The sequence below is a fragment of the Pelecanus crispus genome, chromosome 5 (assembly GCF_030463565.1).
Source record: "Pelecanus crispus isolate bPelCri1 chromosome 5, bPelCri1.pri, whole genome shotgun sequence".
In the NCBI taxonomy this organism is placed as follows: domain Eukaryota; kingdom Metazoa; phylum Chordata; class Aves; order Pelecaniformes; family Pelecanidae; genus Pelecanus; species Pelecanus crispus.
This window is the reverse complement of record NC_134647.1, coordinates 53,671,878-53,686,328: the sequence shown is the minus strand read 5'-3', so window position 1 is coordinate 53,686,328 and position 14,451 is coordinate 53,671,878. Positions and strand designations below refer to the sequence as shown.

Genomic DNA, 14,451 nt, shown 5'->3' with positions numbered 1-14,451 from the left:
TGGCAAGCTACTGCCGACCTCCACGAGAGGGCTTTGCTGTACAAGGAAACGAAGAGGAGCTCCATTTACAGCCTGCTTCCAGTTAGGTCGTGTCTTTTCCCCACATCTTCTCACCCAGAGCTTAGCAGGCAGCAGCGGGACACAGTCACCAAGGATTACACCCAAAGGCTCTGATGATATTCATATGTTAGTGACGGCATTGGAAATAGTTGCCTTTTTTTCTTCCTGAAGCCTCTCTTTTCTGGGTGAGCTGGCCATGGCTGGGTGGGGGCTGAACCCAACTTTCCCAGGGGACTCTGGTGTCAAACCTGGCCCCAAAGCATGGACATAACCTTCAGCACTAACGCACCCACTTGCAAAACAAGCTGGCCACCATGTTTTGGGAGGCACAGGGTTGTCTGTCGCCTGTAATTTCTCCCACCAGAGCTGAGCGCTTTCAAGCATATCTGATGATGGATGGGGCAGTGCCCTTGTTCCCATGCGTGTGTCCCCGGAGATAAGTGCCTGTTGGGCTGCCACAGTGGGAACTCGCAGGGCAGAGGACAAGCAGGAGAGAGGAGGATGAATCTTCTGCCGCTGGCATAAATGGAGGAATTCACCCTGATTTCCATGAACACTCATGCTGGTCTTTAGAAGGAGACATGAATCATGGTGTAGGTACTTGTGGGGACAGCTGGTCACAGGCCACTAGCTTTGGTAAATGATAGCAGCACATTGCACCTCGCCTGGCCAGCCCTGAGCGTGTCCTCTCACCAGCCCTAACAGACACAAAAAACCATTATCTGAACAGATGCATTGATGTGGCTGCTTTTGGGTAGCACCGCCTTAACTGCAGACCACCCAGGAGCAGGACCTTGAATGTCAACCGTGTCCCCAAAGCAGCAGAGTTTGGGGTAGGGCAGCTCCTTAATCTCACGGGGTTTGAGTCCCATGAGGGCAAAGCCTGGCCCGTCCCTTGCCAGGTAACCTCCAGTCTCGCTTGAGGGCCGGAGCAGCACGCCGTCTCTCAAGGTCACTTCCAGCCTCCTACATGCCTGATCTAACAAGAAGTGACGTGCAAGCAGGGACCCGCGGGGGCACACAGTGGCCGCCTTTGCATGCTGGCTGCTTCCCCCCCAAGCTGCGCTCCGAAAAGAGCGCTGGAATGAGCCTCAGCTGAGCGCACAGCCACCCTCCCCACCTCCTCCTGGCACTTGGGAGCTTCTCACCACCCCGAAAGCTCTGCAGGGACAGGACACAGCCAGCTCTGCCTGGCTGTGGCACCAGAACTCCACAGCTCCAGAAAGCGGGGGATCATGCTGCCACGGGTGCAAAACAGTTCCAGCTCACAGCTCAGGTCCCCCGGGGAGTCGAGCTGCCCTGCCACCAGCCTCCAAGCTGGCGGTGGTGGCACGGGGGGACCCAAACCGCTCCACCACCTGATGCTTCATCTCTGGCAGCGTGTGCCTGCTCTGCAGGATGGACTGGGCTCGTATTTGCCCATCCTCTGCCAGCAGCTGACCTGGTGCCCTCCACCAATGCCATCAGGCAGAAGGGGACCACCGTGTCCCAGCGTGGGGCACAGGAAAGTGCGGTGTTCCCGCCCAGCAAGTGTGGCCGGAGGATCCCGGCCACTGGAACAGCACCGGGCTCTGCCACGGCATCACCAGCGCTCCCCAAGCACCCGTCTGTGCCAGGAAAAGCCAGGAGGTGCCTTGATAACAGTAACAGTTTTCCTCCTTTGTTTTTGCCAGCCTTTGAAGGTGATCTTTTTCCAGCACACATCCATCACCAGGACTGCCGGGCTTCCACCGTGAGCTGAGAGGGAAGGAGCAGGCTGTGACGAGGGGTGCAAGGCGCTGGGGTGACCTGGGGACAGGAGCCGACCTCGCTGCCACAGCGGGGTTGGGATCAGAGCCTGGCTCTGCTGCCGGGCCCATGCTCAGCTCTCCGGCATGTGCCACCTTACAGCTGCTCCCCCTTCCCCAGAAAGGGCTGTGGGGGACGTGAGAGGTGGCTCCTTCCTCCTGCCACTTCTCACCCTGTTTATTTTTAACAGCCCTCCCTCCTGGTCAGATGTGACCTCCCCAGGAAAGCGTCTCCTGGTGCTCTCCCAGCGCCAGTCAGCCCCGTGCCACGGCTCTGAGCCCAGGGCAGCCGGTCCCTCCCCGCCTGGCCACTGACCAGGGACATCACATCACGCTCTCTTGGGCTGAAGGCAAACGCTCACTCCATTGCCCTTTCCAGGGAGGGGATTTCAGCGACCCCAGCGAGCACAGGGTACTGCCCAAAGGCAGTGACAAGGGCAAGCGGGAGGCACGTGCGTCCCCAGCCACCTCCGCACAAATTGGCTTTTTAGCACAAAATATATCACTTCTCCCTGGAAAATCTCAGCAAGGATAAGGCAGGAAGAAATTTGCCCTGGAAGGCAGCGCAGCATCACGGGGCTACCCTTTGGAGACTGAGCTGTGCTCTGAGAAAGGATGGGAGAGCGATGCCGTGAACACCCAGTGGGGCTTTTACCCAAAGCCCTCTGGCTGGTGTTTACATCCCTCTGACATTTGCTTTCCATTAATACAAAAGCCACAGGGCAGGGCTACTCGCCGCCCACAGTGATTAAGCAAGTGGCACAGGCTGTTTGCCATGGATGCTGCCGTCAGCCCTCACCGAGTGCCAGAGCCAGGAAGGGGAGCGCAGCCCTGCCAGTGCTGCACAGGGTAAATCCCAGCTTGAAAACACCAGTAAGCGTTTTGTGACTGTCCCCGGCACCGAAAAGAAGAGAAGAAAAGACCTGGTTCCCTCCCCTGTCCGTCCTTCCGTCTCTCCTGCTTTCCCATGGGAGCCTTGCCTTCCTCCGGATGCGGCTGCTCCCAGCCTCTCCGCTGTGCCAAGGGCCCTGGAGCAAGCGGGGCTGCAAAGGGGCAGCAGCCAGCTGCCCAAGCGGGCTCTGTCCTCCCCTGCCCGCCCCACACCCTTGCCCTGGGGGCTGCCAGCATGCTCAGCCCTGGGTCAGGGGCAACACTGATGTCTGGGGGTTTTGCCCTCACCCCAGAGAGGTGAGGGTGACCCATTGCCCCTCGCATGTCCCCCATCCCCACAGGACTGTAGCTGCTTGGTGATGTTGCACTCTTGCTCCTGTAAAACACTGCCCTGGGCTGGTGCCGGGTGAAAAAACACATAAATTCCTCCCGCCTTGAAAAATAGCAGCCACATTGCCATGGAGACATAACACTGCGCTGCTCCCGCAGCTCCCCTCTGCCCGGCCGCACAAGGCAGGGATGCTTGGTACCCCCAGCACCATGCCCAGAGGCAAACCTGCCTCCCACGATGGCTCCTGACTTGGTGCTTCGATCGCCCCATGCTCCCACCACCCCCGGCACGCCAGGGGATGGAGGGAGCTGGGATGGAGGACCACATGCACTGGAAAAGCCCACCTGCCTGTGCCTGGGTTTGCAGGATTAAACCTGGAGAACTGAGCATGAAGTGGTTCCCAGGGGGTTCAAAGCAGGCTCTGACCCGGAGCCGCTCTCCTGGCAAAGCAGGTACCCATGGAGCAGCGGGTGCCCAGGCCCAGGGCAGCAGGGCCACCGGGGAGGGAGCTGCACCAGAGGGTGGTAGCAGCTTTAAAGGGCAGAGCAGGAGGATTCCGGCACCTGCATTTGGTGACCAGGAGCCAGCGGGAATTTCTCTGTCTCCTGCTGCTGAAACAGCCACTTCGTCTCCCTCTTTTCTAGCGATGCTCCAGCCATGGTCCACCTGGGACCCCGCTCCATGAGGGATGGCGCAGGGGGAGCTGCTGCTGCCTGGCTGCCCATGCCAGGCTGCCCGCATCCTTCTGTTCGCTCAGGGAGGGGAGCGAGGCTCCACGGCGTGCCAGAACCCCCGCCCACAGGCAAGGGAAGCAGGCACCCACAGGACTCCCACAGACCAAACCTGGTGCGGTACTGGGGCTCCCACCTCTGCACCCCACTCCAGACACACTCCCTCCTTCCTGCCCTCGCTCCCCTTTCCTGCCTTTCCCAGGCCAGCCTCCAGATTTCCGAGTGAGCCGCGTCCTTCCTGCCCTTGGCAGCAGGGCTGGCGTGCCCCATCCGCCCAGCCGGCCATCTACTTCTCTATTTCCCTCCCTCTTCTCCTTTCCCCACAGGCACCCTCCCCACCCCGTGCCTCCGGCTTCCCCTCCCGCTCCGCCTGACCCAGGGCCGCAGGGCTCTGCTGGCAGGGAGAAGCCCCGGGCTTGCCAAAGCAAACAGCAGCAGGAGGAGGAAGAGGGTGGCCAAGGCCGGAGCAGGCAAAGGGCAGAGTCCACCGGCAGACCCTGCCCTGCTGCTCCGGGGTGGGGAGGTTTCCCCTTGCTTTTTAAATGCTCCGAGTTGGCTCTGTGCACCCCGGAGCTTGGCAGGCAGCAGGATTCAGAGGCGATGCCTCAGCTGAGCAGAGCCCAGGGATGCTGAGCAGCAGGCTGGGGGGCAAGCACCCTTTGCAGCTTTCCCAGTGTGGGTCTGGGGTGGGGGGGCTGAGCTTCATGGGGTGCTGGAGGCCAAGGGAAAGCAGATCTGGGACTCGAGTCTCCTGCAAGCAATTTATAGCAAGGTCTTTTCCTCCCACTCTGCTCACTGCCAGGAAAAGCCACAGGAAAATATTTCCCTGGGAATTGTTTTTGTTCCTTCCTCTGTGTCTGTATGCATGAAGCTCTCCTCCACCTTGGACATGCCTCAACCTGTCCCGAGGCTCAGATTAATCCTTTGCACCACCGGGGACGACAGCTGAGGTCAGACGCTGTCAGCAGAGGCGAGGAGGAGGAGGAGGAGGAGGAGGAGACCTTCCCCCTAGGAAACCACACGCGTTCCCAACCAGAGCAGCGAGCGTGAACAACAGGCAGCCCTGCCCGCTTCTCCCGAGCAGGAGGTCACTCTGCAACGCCGCGGCACACCGGAGCATCCTGCACGGGAGGGAGAGCTCGCTGTTGGCGGTGCCAGAGCAACGCAGCAGAGCCCAAAGCCTGGCTTAAGGGAAAGGCCAGGCTGAGCCGGGGTAGTTGCAGGCAGCAAATGCATCTGCAGCCAGGAAGGTCGCAGCCTGGCAGTGCCTCCAGCCACACAGCTGCTCCACACGAGTGCCCGAAAACAGGTCAGCGGCACCCAGTACCTCTGCTTCTCCACCGTCCTGGGAAAGGCATGGCTGGCTTCCCCCCGCTGCAGGAAAGGGAAAAAAGACAAACCATCCCTCTCATCCTCCCTCGCCTGCACCAGAGAAGCTATCCCTGCAGGCTGGGCTGGGCCAGAAGAGCCGGCGGTGGAGCCGCTGCCTGCGGGCAGGTCTCAGCACCCTGCTGCCCGCCCAGCAGGGAAGCCGGGATGGGGGGAGAGCGCATCCACCACAAAGCCAGTCCTGCGGTGTGCAAAGCGCTCAGCACCGCCTCGGAGCAACTGGGACACGCTCAGGAGAGCTCAGCTCCGGTAAACGATGCTCTACGGCCCCTGCCCAGGGCAGTTTACTTTCCTCTGGTCCCTTTTTCTCCTCTACCTCGTCTGAGTGCTTGGGAAATACATGATGACTATTTGCCTGCAGCTCCAAGCCCTTCCCTCCCCCTCTCCCCAGGCTCCATCACCAATAAATCACCCCGCTGGGAGAGAGGGCCAGAGGAAACCAGAGGCACAAAACCTCAAACAGAGCCTTCCCCCCCCCGGCCCCGGCTCTCCCAAGCAGCTCTGCATTTCATTACCGCGGCCAGGCCAGCCCTCGCCCAGCTGGGGAGAAGGAGGGGAGGGGGGGCCCTGCAGGGTTTGCATCTCGGGAGCAGAAATCATAACCAGAAGACCAAGACAACGGAGTTGTTTGTGTTTGTCACCGCATCCGGGTGCTCGCCTCACCCTGCCTCTGGGACCCGTGCTGGCCTGAAATAGCTCGCCTCCATCGGGGTCCGTCCGTGCCAAGCCACCTTCCAGCCAGCTTTTCCCCCCGCCAGCCATCCCCTCTCAGTGCCGACCCCACTCCACCCTCGCAAAGGCACTTGGACGCTCCTTGGAAGAAGCCGCAGGGTTTTCTGCGAGCCTCACCAGCGGGCTCAGCCCTGCCAGCAAGCTTCTCCGCCTTCCCTCTCCCGTTGCGCAGCTCCCCCCAGGCTGGGAGCACCCTGCCCAGGCAAACCCCGAGCCTGTCCCTGCCCTGGGGAGAGCGGCGAGGACGAGCACCCGCTCCCCTGGAAGCACCCTGCGCAGCCCTCGCCTTGCCCAGCCCACTGGGGAGCTGGGGGAGCCCCCTCCACCCACCCTAAATATATATTGGCAGAGCATTGCCAGTGAGCACAGTACATTGGAGACAGATGCAAGCCCCACAGCAGCGCGAGGGCTGGGGGGGGGGGGGGATCCAGACGTGCCTCTAACCAGCCTTTAGAGCCATCATTTAAGCACGAAGTACCACGCCACAGCGCTTCCCCACCCCTCTCTCGCCCCAAAACCCCAGCCCTGGGGTTAGGCCCTTGGCGAAGCATCCCCCCTCCCCTCCAGGGCTGCTCTGGTGCCCGCCAGCTCCCCAGGCGGGGGGAGGCCCCAGCAGGCAGGGAGCCCCGCGGCGCTGGCCTGCCGCCCGCCTCCCGCTCCGCAGCTCGCCGGATTCCTGAGCGCTGACACAGGATGCTGCAGCAGTGACTGTGCAGCGCCTTCCCCCGCTTCCCCTGCCCCAGGAGAGGAGGGACGGGCGGGTAAAGCCAGGTCGCATCAGGCCAGGAGGGAGCAAGAGCATCTGGAGTGAAATCCGGAGCGAAATCCGGAGCCTGCTGCGAGCCCCGGCCCCTCGCTGCCCATTGCCACCCAGCCCTGCGGGCTTCCTCCGGCCTCTGGCTGGTGCCTGTCCCGGGCCAGACGTACGTCCATCCCTTTAAAGGTCGAGATGATTCACACCATTAACCCTCCGATAATTATTGGCAAGAGCCGGTTTTAAATCATTCCCTCTCTCCAGAAGGTATCCCTGATGCAAGCCGCAGCTCATCCGCCCGGAGCTGCAGCCGGCGATCGCTCCTTGCTGATTACAGCCTGAGAAAAGTGAAAGCCTGCTGCTCGCCCTCCTCCCCGAGCATCGTCCGGGCTGCCCGGCCGCCACGCTCCCGGCTCCCTCTGCCAGCATCCACCCCACCCTCCAGCTGTGCAAAGGGATTTTCCCAGCACTGCTCTTCTCCCAGGCTCTGAGGGGACCTGATCTGAGCTGCGGGGGGGCAGCGGCCCCGGCGAGCGCTTCCAACAGCTCATTGCTATTATAGGAAGGTGAGGATCCTGCCATCCTGCCATTAAGTCATATCCTCCTCGACCCCGTGAGGCACTTTCCATAGGAGTCACCCTCTCTTCCAAGCGATGGAAGTTTTTATTTTTATCTGGCTTATTTATGCACTTCTCCTCCCTCTGTCAGCATTGGCCTGGGCAACAGGTTTGGGTCATTAGCCTCTCCTTGAGCTCATTCCCCCTTCCTTGCTCAGCTGTCCCATCCCGTCACCCTCACCTCTGCGGCAATCGAAAGGCAGCGCCATGAGCAGAAGGAAAAGTCCAGGGATTGAAGAAGCATGACGGAACAGATGAATGAAGGAAAACAGACCCTGTTTAGGTAAAAGTGATTATAGCAATAAAAACAGACACCAGGAGAGGAAAAAAAACCAAAACAAAGAGCAGAAAAGTTGATTCCAAAGGTAACACAGCATCATGATTACGGGTGTTTTTCGATTTGAGACTCATTTTCCAGTGGAGGTGCAGACCCCTCTATAGCACAGCAAAGCTCACTGGCAGCTATCTTGTCTCAGTTATTTTTTCCAGCCCTCTCAGCAGCAGCAACCACCTGTGGCTCCCCGGGGACACGCACGTCCCAGGGAGCAAACCCCACGCGTTATAAAAACACAGCCACAGCAACAAGCGAGGCACATGTTGGCGCAGCAGAGATGGCTCCGGCAGTCGATGGAGCTGGACCGGGTCTTTCGGGGACACAGCACCGTGGTTATCAGCTGGTAAGCGAGGACCTGCTCACCCCCAGATAGCTCCACAGAGAGGTCACGCCAGCCAGAGTGAGCTGCGTTGGCATCTCTGGGTAGTCTTTGCCATATTTTCAGAGGCCAACCGCGATTAAGGTGTTGCACAACTCCGCTCTGGAAGATAGAATAGATACGAGTGCTGTGGGTGATCTCTGCCAAAGGGAGGTTGGGTCTTGTCCGCACAGGGACACCGGGGCCGCATGAACCAACCGGACCAGATGCTCCTCCAGCGGTTGGGTGCCCAGAAAACCTTTAGATACGCCAAGATGCTCCTGATCAACTCCATGACAGCCAAGTGCCCCCATCCCATTTTGGCGCTCAGGAGCTGACTGCAAGCCCTGGGCAAAACCATCTGCTTCTACAGAGATGCTGTGGGTGAACGAGACGCAGGACTGATGCCCTCCCTCCCTTGCCTTGGGAAGCAAGCCCTGCTTGTATGGGAACAGGAGGCCGTTTCCATTCCCCAGCCCGCCTCCTGACCCAGGAGAGCAGCCTGTGTCCTCGGAGCAGGGCGTCTCTTCTGCAAGGGAGCAGGAGAGCTGGGGCGAAAGTCCTTCGCAGCCACCCCCACTGCTCTCCTCTTTCTGGAGAGGTCCTGAGGTGACTTGGCCTCCCGTCCCACAGCCACGCTGTTGGACTGTAGGTTCTCCTGGAGAGCACTTGACCAAGCGAAGCAGGGCCAGGCCCTTCCCGTCACCTCCCAAAGGTCATCAAGTGGAAAGAAATGTCTCATCGCATGCAATTTCCTTGGTGTTCCCTACCAGACTAAAATTGCATATGACCATTAAGTGCAATTATCAAGAAAATTAAGGTGGTAGGACTTTCGCTTTTACGTAAGAATAGGGAGCTACTAACTTGTACGCAAACTAGCAGAGGTCCCTCTAAGCCGCCCCAGACCATCGCAAGTCCCCCCCTCGTTGCCCTTCCAGCGCTTCGGGAGGACCGAGCCTGATGCTTCCAGTTCTCACAGAAACCAGGTGTAAAAACTGCAGCCTGCAACACCAGTGCCGCCGTAAGGGACAGAACTGCCTCCCGACAGTGCCTATCCCGGCCATGCCAGAGGAAGCAGACAGCAGAAAGCTTCACGCTGGTCATTGCCCATCTCCCACACCGCTCCCCAGCTCTCCCACCCGAGCTGGGCTCCTGAGGTTCGGCTCGATAGCCCAGGCTGCATTTCACAGCACACAAACATCTCTCTTGACTTGCAAGAGACGCAATCATCAGTTGAAAAGTTCATTAATTAGGAGCAGAGAAGCCTCTAGTGAATCTCCCAGCAAGAAGCAGGAAAAAAAAAGTTCCCCCACAATTCAGTCTAATTACAGTGCCTCAGGGCGCTCCACAGTCGCTGTGAAGCAGAGGCCAAAATTTTTCTCCCCACCCTTAAGAACAGGAACTCTAACCCAGTTCTAGTTTTACTGATAATAATTAAAAAAAAAAAAAGCCCCGATATTAGTCATTTTAACTACTCTGTAAGTAACAGCAAACAGGAGGCACTGAAAAATACTCTGGCAGAGCAGCAGCTGGCCGTGAGCACAGCCTGTGTCCAGGAGGGATCCACTCGCACACCCCCAGCCCGGACCCTGGAGCAGGGGAAGCCGGAGGCCAGCCCTCCCTTGCCACAGGGCCGGGGCTGCGCGCAGCTGCTCTTCTGGGATGTAGCAACCGCCTTCCACCCACCCACAGAGTGACTCTGCACTTCGGTACTGAGTAAGACCTCAAACGCCACGGCAGCTCCAGCCGCGGGAAGAGGCTGCGGCCGGCGGGGCAGCAGAAACACCTGGAAGATCCTGGGAAGGACTCCAGTCGCCCTGACAGAAGTTTCCTTTCTTCCCGGCTCCCCAGAGGAGCTGGACTCCAACCCACCCCAAGCCTCTGGCGAGGCAGGGCGGATCCAGCCACAGACATGCAGCAACCACACCCTGGCTGCTGCCTGCCCGGCTCCCCGCAGCCCTCCTCCCCGCCCCCAGCCAAGCGGGGGCACAAACAGGGACTAGGCTTATACAGTTGAAAATATTTAATACGTGTTGTACACGTAGAATTACATTTTATACAAAACATGATACATCACTGAAAGAGAACACTGTACAAAAAAAATCCCTACGGGAGCCCCAAGCCTTTATACAACAAAGACCGGGAGTTACCAAGCCTAACAAACAGGCTCAAGGCCTTTCCATCAGAGCGCCTGTAAACTTCGTTTCCCCTCAATAAACACTTTTAAAAAGCACCATGTAATAGTTCTGACCTAAACCTTTCCAAAATAGAAACTTTATTTAATAAACTTAATACTTTCCAAGCTTAAAATATCACCCGGTGGGAGCGCCCCCGGTGCCGGCGGCGGCCTGGGAACCTCCCCCGGGCGCCGGCGCGGCCGGGGAGGGGAATTCCGGGAGGGCAGGGCCGGGCCGGGGGCGCTCCCAGGGCGGGTGCCGGCAGACGGGGCCCGGGGTGCCGGCGGCGGGCGGGGAAGGGGAAGTGCTGCTGCCCCGCGGTCCTTCCCGTGCGGCGGGGCCGGCCGCCCGGACTGGCCGGCGCCGGAGCCCCGCGGCGCTGCCCGCGCAGTCCGCCGCGGCGGGCGCCCTCCTCCGCCGGGCCGGGGGTGCGGGGGGAGGCGGAGGGCGGTGCGGGGGGTGTCACCTCTCGGTCCGGCTGCCCCTCCGTCGGCCGGGCCCCCCCTCCCCGCGGCGGAGGGCGAGTCTCTGCGGCCCGCGGCCGGCGCGTCAGAAGGCCACGATGGCCGTGCTCCAGGGGTTGAGGGTCCGCAGCACCGGCTCGTCGCAGCAGATCTGTCCCGGCTCGGCCGCCGCCTCGGCGGGCGTCGTCGTCGTCGCCGCCGCCTCGCCGCCGTCAAGCGGCGCCCGCCGCCGGCCCTTAGGCTCCTTGCTGAGCAGTCCCGAGAAGCTGGAGCCGAAGATGCTGATGAGGCTGGCCACGTTGCCCGTCTCCATGTCCTCCTGCTCGCCCGGCGACGGCGGCGGCTCCTCCACCTCGCGGCGGGGCTTCTTCACCGGGGAGCCCGCCTGGCCCCGCTCGCCGGCGCTCCGCTTGCGGGGGCAGTGGGGCGGCGGGGGCACGGCCGCCCCCGCGCTGGCGGCGCAGTCCGCGCGGTTCGCCTCGCCGCCCGCCGCCGCGCAGCAGCAGCAGCTGCAGCCGCAGCAACAGCGCCGCGGCCGGGGGCCCTCGCAGTCCGCACCGGGCAGCCGCGGGCCGCCCCTAGCCTCCTCGTCCTGCGGGGGCGGCGGCGGCGGCGGCTCGCCGGCCGCCCAGGCGGCGGTGCAGGGCGGCGGCTCCTCTTCGGGGGGCCCGCAGGCGGCGGGGGGCGGCTCGGGCGGGCAGCCCGGCTCGCTCAGGTAGACCTGCCGGGCGCTGCGCAGCACCAGCGACACCAGGAGGTTCTTGTGGAGCTTGAGGCCGCCGCGCTGGCCCCGCGCGCTGTAGATCTTGCCCAGCGAGATGCTGACGATGCGGTGCGCCTCCAGCTTGAACTCCATGGGGGACGGGGGCGCGGGGGGCCGAGGGGAGCGGTGCCACGGGGAAGCCCTGCCGCGCCGCGCCTGCCACCTCCGCCCGCGGGGCCGCTCCGCACGCCGCTCCTTCGCGCCGCCGACTGAGGCGAGCCCACGCGCCCGGCCGCCTTTTATACCGCCCCCGCCCCGGCCAATCAGGGCGCCCCGCCGGCCGCTCCAACCGCCGGCTGGCCCCCGCGCGCCCGCGCCGGCCAATGGCGAGGCAGGGGAGCGGGTTCGAACGCTCGCCCCGCGGAGAGGGCTCTTAAAGCGGCAAGGCCGGCACCGCGCTGCTGGTGGGGCCCCCCCGCCGGCAGCGGCCGGGGGACAGCAGGCAGGGCTGCAGCAGCGGCACCGGGGGCTCTGCAGCACCCCAGGTTTTGCAGCACCCCAGCTTCACTGCGCTCCACGTTGGCTCGATCAGACCGACAGGCAGCAGTGGGAATTTTGGCCAAAACAACTGAAACATTTCTGAGGAAAAAAAAAAAACCCAACAAGCGAACAAACCAAACCAAGAGCAACCCCTGTTTTGTGCGGGTTAGAAACGTCTCCCCCCATTTCAGCACCGGTCTCTGACATCTTGTCGTGTTAGAGAAGGAACCCGTGTTGGTGTTGGCTGGAGGGGGAAGTGCACCTTTGAGTACTTCAAGGAAAATCTGCCCTGACGTCGAGCAGAAAGCCATCCCTGCCCAGCTGCCAGGTGGAGAGCTGCTCCAGGGGTCCGGCGGCGAAGCTCGCAGAAGGCCCCTGGTAGAAGAGGAAGATCCACAACGGGGGCGGGAAGTGCTACGAGGGAGGATGGGGGAGGACAACAGGCCACCAGCATCTCCAGGGGTGATGGGGACCGCGGCAGCCTGGGGCGCTTTGTTTGGGAACTGAAACCTCACCCTGCCGTAGCTGTGAAACCGGGTGGCAGGGCCAGCCTGGTGTCTGGGCGCTGTGGGGGACAGCCCACCCCCCCCGACACAGCTCCAGGCACCAGGGAAGCCTCCGAGAAAGCTCAGGGGGTGTTTCAGGATTTGGAGTGGGGACCCTCCTTCTTCCACCGAGGAGCAACCAGCATCTGCAAGGAGGCAAGAAGTGAAAGGGCCCAAAATTAAGGAAGTTCAACACACTGCCCCGCAGTATCAGTTTCCATCCCCAGCTGACACACGACAATTCGCTTCCATCCCTTTTTTTCCAAGCGATTCGTCCACAGACCCCCCAAAAGGAGAGCCGCAGCCTGTCATGATGCTTTATTGGCAGGATCTGCCACTGCGTCCTGGCTTGCTGGAAGGACAAGGGGGTGGCTGGTCACAGCACTACCAAAACCCAAGCGAAGATTCAGCTGCATCAAGACATGGTTAACACACCAGGAGCCTTCCCCCCCTGAAAAAAACCATGCTCGGACCAAAGGCAGGTTTTCCTTCCTCTTGAGCGCAGCTGGGAAACCTCAAATGCTGCTTTCTGGATGTTGAACACGATGGCATGTCAACCTGGGGGTTGACATCTCAAAATGTCCACCTCCTCTTGCACAAACCCACCACCCTCCATCTTAAAGGACTACACTGGAGCAACCTCAACCTCACAGCCAAAACACCAGCCAAAACAGCTGGTCCCGGCTTTCCCCTGCCCGCGCCGGGGTGAGCCTCTCCCGGCTGCAGACTGGGGCTGTCCCCCCCACGCCCGGCGTGGGAGGCCAGAGGGACGCGAGCCCCGGCGGTGGGAACCAAGGGTTTCCAGACCCGCCAAACCTGCTCCCCGCGCCTCAGAGGGCCGGCAACACCCTGGCCTAAGCCCTCAGGTCAGTCTAACCAGCCGGGGCAGGTCTGGGCTCGGATGTTTGGGACTGCAGTCATGCCTCCTCGCCCGCAGCCGGCACGTCTGCCCGCCACTGGTGCCCCCTCCATGGCACGGCATTCGGTTGCGCCCCTGCAAAACAGCTTGTGCATCACCAGGCAAGTTGCTCTGGGACTGCTGTTTGCAGGATCCGTGCACCTGCATCCTCAGCGGAGGCGACCCCAGTTAGAAGGATAAAGCCAGGTTTGATACATCTCGGCTGGATATATTCCCGACTCGGATGAAGAGCAGAGGTGCAAAGCCACCCCACCGGCTGGAAAAAGCCAAACGTAGGTGGAGGAGACGGGGCGCAAGACCTCTGCTGAGTAAAGATGCCTGGATCCGAGCAGACCAACCTGTTCTGCCACTCGCTGCCTCACCCCGATGGCATGAGGCACCATTTTTCTCTGGTCGCCAAGTTTTGGCTACCTACCCTGCCTAGGAACGGGCAGGCTGGCAGCCTTTCGCCTGCACTGGCCAGGGATAAGCACAATGGGGACGGGTACCGAGCGATCCCTCATCCCTGTTAGTGCACAGACAGGGGACTTTCAGAGCCGGCAGGGAAGAGCCGAGCTGCACGCCGTCAGACAGCAGAGCTACTACCTGGTACCACCAGTTTCACCCACCAACACCGCGCCCGGCGTCAGGCACAACCATCGGCACATGTTATTCCTAGGGCACCAAAGCCCTGCCTTGACATCTGCCCTGCCCCTGCCTGCACTTCGTGACGTTCGCAAAGAGATGGGGCAGTGCTTTGCTTTCCCAGGGGTGGCCGAGGAAGAGGAAGGCAGGAGGAGAGGACGAGCAGCAGTGCAGGCAGAGGCCGTCCCGGCAGCGCACAGGCAGCCCGTTTAAGCCAGGCAGTATTTTGGTGGCAGCCCTGCCTTTCCCTCCCAGGCTGATGTCATGCTTTAGTAAGTTTGAGGCAGTCACATGGCAGCTTCTGAGGTCAGCGCCTGGGGTGGCTTTGTTGTCTGTCTGCCTGCCTGCCCTGGGCTCCTGCCTGCACCCGGAGCCGGTCCCCACTGGTGGGTGACCGGGCTGGAGTTCCCCTCCGAGCAGGGCATCTCCGCGATACCCACGGCTCGGCATCTCCGCGATACCCACGGCTCGGCACGGCGTGGGAGCTGTCACCCC

The 14,451-nt window shown here is 61.5% G+C and overlaps 1 protein-coding gene across 1 annotated transcript; it reads right to left on the bottom strand.

The window, feature by feature from the left end:
- Positions 1-10,710: 10,710 nt before the first annotated feature.
- IER5 (immediate early response 5) lies at positions 10,711-11,481 on the bottom strand. The gene has a single exon (XM_075711520.1). It carries the CDS (start codon positions 11,479-11,481, stop codon positions 10,711-10,713), a length of 771 nt encoding a protein of 256 aa, XP_075567635.1.
- Between the last annotated feature and the right edge of the window lie 2,970 nt (positions 11,482-14,451).